The 5,403-nt window shown below is 50.4% G+C and overlaps 1 protein-coding gene across 1 annotated transcript in view; it reads left to right on the forward strand.

Annotated features, from left to right (window-relative positions):
- SLC6A14 (solute carrier family 6 member 14) overlaps positions 1-5,403 on the forward strand; it is a 16,816-nt gene that overhangs the window by 5,069 nt on the left and 6,344 nt on the right. The window contains exons 3-6 of the mRNA XM_006024441.2: positions 1,356-1,487; positions 2,640-2,801; positions 3,333-3,468; positions 5,115-5,247. Coding sequence (XP_006024503.1) covers positions 1,356-1,487; positions 2,640-2,801; positions 3,333-3,468; positions 5,115-5,247 — 563 coding nt within the window. The remainder of the gene's footprint in view (positions 1-1,355; positions 1,488-2,639; positions 2,802-3,332; positions 3,469-5,114; positions 5,248-5,403) is intronic.

The raw sequence follows: 5,403 nt of genomic DNA on the forward strand, positions 1-5,403 counted from the left end.
CAAAACCTGATATTTCCTCAGTTAGGGTCCCATGGTTGGATATGATAGGTCTGCCAGGGTTCCCTTGTTTGTGGATTTTAGGGAGCATGTAAAAAGTCCCTGGGTTAGGTAGCGGGGGGATCAAGGTCTGTAGTTTTTCTTGTAATCTTGGTGGAAATGATTTGATGGTATTGTTGAGTTTTTTGGTGAAAAGGGGAGTAGGATCTTCTTGTCGTTCTTTGTAGTAGGTGGTGTCAGAGAGCTGTCTCTTGGCTTCCTTTATGTAATCCTCACGGTTTAGGATGACTATGGCTCCTCCTTTATCTGCTGGTTTTATTACTATTTGGTGGTTGGATCTTAGAGCTTCTAGGGCCTTTTTCTCTGGTAGAGAGAGGTTGTGGTGGTGGCGCGTGTTGCTGATTATTTCCCAGGGAAAGAATGAACAATGAAATAATAGTAATAGTGGGGGTGGTGGAGATGTGGGGGCAGGAGAGACCAGACAACAACTGCGCACCAGAATGAATGCACACCGGAAATCCATCGTTTACTTTTCATCCCGTGCAGGAAGAGCACACACCGACTGCTGCAGCTTCTATGGCTTCATGCATTTGCATAGGACTGATGGAAATGAAAAGAGGAGCCGAGGCTAGATTTTGATAACTCAGCTTTTCTTTGTGTGTGAAAATTGAACGTGCCAAGAATTATGGATGCAGTTGTGCTCTTGTATTTATTCATGTATGTAATGGATGTAATCTGGAAGTTAAATACCTCATTTGTGAGTGCAATAAGGCCCACGCTTTATTTTACTTAAATTATTTAAATTAAAATGGAAATGGCATTCATATTTGACACTGTGAAGCTGTTATTTGAAAATGCAGCAGCGCTGCTTTATAGTATCCCCTTAAGCAATTATTGAAAGCATAAATCATGTGGGGAAACTGGATCATTTGAAAACTGTCGTATAAATGTTGTACAAATGCTATCGGTTCCCCTTTTGGATCCAAGTACCAAAGGCCCAGGTTTTCAGCCTTGAAGGAGACCGGCACTTAAATCGTGGCTGTTTCACTCTGGTGTTTAAACTACCCGGTGCAAGGGCTTGTTGTTCGTGAGACCCCTCCATAAGAAGAAGTGACCTGGCAAATTGGTGGCAACTTTCTTCTGTGCAAGGGCTGAGCTGTGTGTTGCTAACACTGATTTCACGCGGGTCGGGTCAGACCTCCATTGGGAATCCCTTTTTCCCCTGCAAACGCTTGCGGCTCTTGCGGAGGGCACCTGTAACCCATCTGCTCTGCTGATGGCCAATGCATGTGTGCATAGATGTGAAAAGCAATGGGATGATGCTGAATACTAATGGTTTTATTTCCTTTTTCTTCCAGGTGCATTTCTAATCCCCTATACGCTTATGCTGGCATTAGCTGGCTTGCCTTTATTTTTCCTGGAGTGCTCCCTCGGGCAGTTTGCCAGTTTGGGGCCAGTGTCCGTGTGGAGAATATTACCCATGTTTCAAGGTCGGTGTTTTATTTTAACTTACGGATTTTCTTTGGTTGCTCTTAATGATCCAAAGTGGATTAATGATTTCCTTACAAGGCATCTGGCCAGGGTCATGAATAACGCACCTCGCGCTCTTTCGTGGGGGCGCAGTGTGTGTTACATGTAATGAAACCCTAGTTACGTACGTGGCGCCACGTGCTATAGTGCCAAGCAGCCATTTTCTAGAGCTTCTCTAAAACCTGGCTGCTGTTTCTTGGCATGCTCGGTGTTAAATCCATCACCTGCAAAGGATGTGCCGACCCTGCAGTTGCTGCATGACCCTTTCATGCACTTCTGTGCAGGAGCTTGGCGTACCGGAGCCGTTGGGTCAGATGATTTCTGTTGCAGCAGCAAGAGGGGATAGATTTCTGTTGTGTGGGGTTTGTGCCCCTGCAAGAGGGGAAATAGCCACACTTTTATGCGTCCCAGATCATGCAGGGGGGTTGGGACAAGTGGGCTAAATTCTCCCGTTGTTTATATCCATCCTGCATCAGCGCAGAGGGACGTACCCGAAGGCATAACTGACCCTGCGTGTACTCGGGAGGCTTCAGATAGATTAAGGCTAGAACAAGGAAATGTATTTTCAACACAATAGATCTTTATTTGCCATCCTGCTGCTAGAAGATAGCAAAGGGGTTTTTATACAGATGATTTACTGAACGCCCAACTTCCTTGTCCGTTTCTGCTTCGTTCTCATGAAAAAATGCAAGCAAACATCCACATCTGTCATGATAGGAAGAGCAGGAGGGATTTAACCCAAAGGCACGTGGACGCAGCAAATATTGTGTGTGCAGGGACACGTGGATACAGAATACCCTCAGACTCACCCACTCACTTTCTAATGCCCCCAACATCTCTCTGCACACGTGGGCATCGCTCAAACCCGGGACGAGGGCATTGAAGCAAACGGCGCTCACCGGATGTCCCCAAATGGACACCCTGCGCTGGAGGGTAGTTGCAGGGCATGGCGTGCATACCCACCGATGCTGTGCCGTCCGTCGGGCAGCGATAGGATCTTGAGCATGCAGGGTGGAAAGTAAAGTCCCATGCAGTTTAGGGGCATTGACGACCCATGTTATTTTATATTACGTTTGGTTCTTGTGACAAAACCTCCCCTCTCTCTTTCCTAGGTGTGGGAATCACGATGGTCCTCATCTCAACCTTTGTGACCATCTACTACAATGTTATCATTGCCTATGCCCTCTACTATTTATTTGCCTCTTTTCAAAAAGTGCTCCCCTGGTCGGAGTGCTTTGAATGGGCGGATGCAAGGTGCGGCAGGAATCGCACAGGTACGGTGCTCTATTGCCGACGTACGGGTTTGTCGCTGTGGGCGATGCTCTGCAGTTTCCCAGCAAAGCCAAAGCTTGTGGAAGAGATAGCAGTAGGCAGAGGGTTGCCCAAAAGGCCACCTGGAAGCCTTTCCTGAATTTGAATGGTGAACCTGCGATCTGTTGGGAACTTGGAGTGCACCCTCCTCTCTGCCCATCTGTCCTTCTTCTCTAGAATAAAACGTTTCTAAACTGGTGTGTAAATACCAGCAATACTGCTCTCTGCTTTCACGTGGCTTCTTGACAAAGGGAGTGCCATTCTAAGATAAAACAGGCAGTTTGTAAACTTTATTTATTAATGAATCAAACCAAGGTCTCCGAGTGGCAGGCTGGGGCTTTTTCTAGATATGGCAGCTGGGTTAGAAACTAAAGCCATAACTCCACAAAACAAGAAAGGGCAACAACCGTGGCATGTGCAAATGCCCAAGGTGAACATGAAAGCTGAGAGTCTTTGCCCACTCTTCTGTATTAACGATTTCTCCCTTTCTCCAGTGAATTCGTGCGATGCTACCTTAGGTAACACCACCGTTCAAGTCAACTCCTCCTTCCTCACCAGCCACAATCTGACGTGTCTCAATGGCAGCATTATCTACAATAAAATGCAGCCTCCCAGTGAGCAGTACTGGAAGTAAGTGTGCCGACCTTCTTACCAGGAAAGCAAGCGCGTGTCATTTGGTGTCTTCCACGTAGGTTGTACCCCCCTCCAGAAATGGCTTTAGTTTATGCCCATTGCATACGGCTCAATCACAGAGAAGTGCCCAAGCAGAACTTTTAGCTAAAGAAATGAAAAACAGCATCCTGGGAGATTTTCCCTCTCAAAGCCAGCAGTTCAGCAACTAAAGAGGACTTGGCACCCCAGCATCTTCAGCCTAAATTACTAGGTTCAAAATATTCAGACAGTCCACTTGCCTTTGCCAGATCTGTAATTACAAATCCCCATTCAGGATGCGCAGGTATTTATAATTGCAGGTCTTGCATGTGCACGCCACGCACTGTGGGGTATGAGTCAGCGCAGAGTGCAACAGGGTTTCCATGTGACGAGTGACGCTTCCGGCTGTGCATCAGCCGTGTGGGTGTGCATCCGCCCGCCGTTGGGGTGCACCTTGGATGTGCAAGGCTGAGCGAGCGCCGATGCTACCAGTAGGGATTTAGGGCTTCGGGTGACCCGGAGAGGGGCGGTAGCAGAGTGGCGGTGACTGGGGAAGCAGAGCCTTATTGCAGGCTCCACCGTGCCATCAGCCCAGCTGCAAATAGGGACCTGGTTACATGGACTAGTGTCCAAGTCAGGTGTACACACTGGGAGCTGCTGTTGTGCCTGAAGGGCACCAGCTCGCTGGGCCGCGAGCTCAAAAACACCATTCCCATAGCAGGGAATCCCATTGCATTGCGCACTTTTGAGGTCGGGTCTCATAGGTTTCTCTGCATTTGTCATCGCCAAGGCACCTAGGGCCCCAAAACCGAGATTGCTCCCCATGCCATCCCTGCAGCCACTTCGCCCCACTTGCTTTTCCCAAAGCCGTGAGCTAAATCCCCAGCCAGCACCAATTGCTGCAGCTTCACTGGAGAGAAGCTAGCTTGAACCTGGCACCCGGCTCTGCTTGTATAATGATCCTTGAGTTGGCCGTGGATGGAGGAAGGGGCAGGGTTCATTGCAGATGTGGGGAAAACACAAGCTGTTGTCTTCCAGCTTGTCCCGTCAGCCGGTAACCTGAATCGGCTTGCTCGGTTGAGCGTCCGGGCAAAGAACAGCACGCTCGTGTCTATAACCTCTCTCCTGGACCCAGAGGAGGGTTAGGGTTAGGGGAAATCAGTGGTTTCTCTCAGCAACATCACAGAAACCAGCTTTCCCTTTGCCCCGAGCCCAGCCCGGTGCTCAGGAACCATCAGGAGAGCGCTGCATGCAAAGAGGGGCTGGGAAAGGTTTCTGCACTAAGGGCCGGGATTAGCACGTGCCTCAGTCCCGCTGCAATCAGTCGCTTTGGTGGTTTTGCTGGTCTGATTCCTAAATGGATGCAGTACAAAGAGTCCAGGCAGTCCTGGAGGAGGGATGGGGGCACCCAAAGGCAAAGAGCGGCAAGGTTTGAAGTACAGTGCCGTGGTCCCAGCTGTGCCCCGATGGCAATGGAGGCCCAGGAGCTCCAGGGAGACCCTTTCTCCCCGTCCTCCTCCTCTCCGGACACGGCTTTGGGCTGTCCACCACCGAGCCCCGGGGCTAAGAGCTGCAGCTCTGCCCTCCTAGCACGGTTACGCTGACCTCCCTGTTTGGTGTTGCAGCAAAGTGGCTCTTCAGCGCTCGAGCGGGCTGGACGAGACGGGCCACATCGTCTGGTACTTGGCCCTGTGCCTCCTCCTGTCCTGGATGATTGTCGGGGCCGCACTCTTCAAGGGCATCAAGTCCTCGGGGAAGGTGAGTGCCAGCAGGCACGACCCTGCGTGGGGGTGACCCTGACGTCCCTGGGAGCGGGGTGCTGCGCAGGATTGGGCCCCGGTCCATCCATCAGCCTGTGGCACGGACAGCGTCGGATGAGGCTGCGCTCCTGTGATAGCGGCTTTTCCTCCACCT

This window comes from Alligator sinensis, unplaced genomic scaffold (assembly GCF_000455745.1).
Source record: "Alligator sinensis unplaced genomic scaffold, ASM45574v1 scaffold1059_1, whole genome shotgun sequence".
In the NCBI taxonomy this organism is placed as follows: domain Eukaryota; kingdom Metazoa; phylum Chordata; order Crocodylia; family Alligatoridae; genus Alligator; species Alligator sinensis.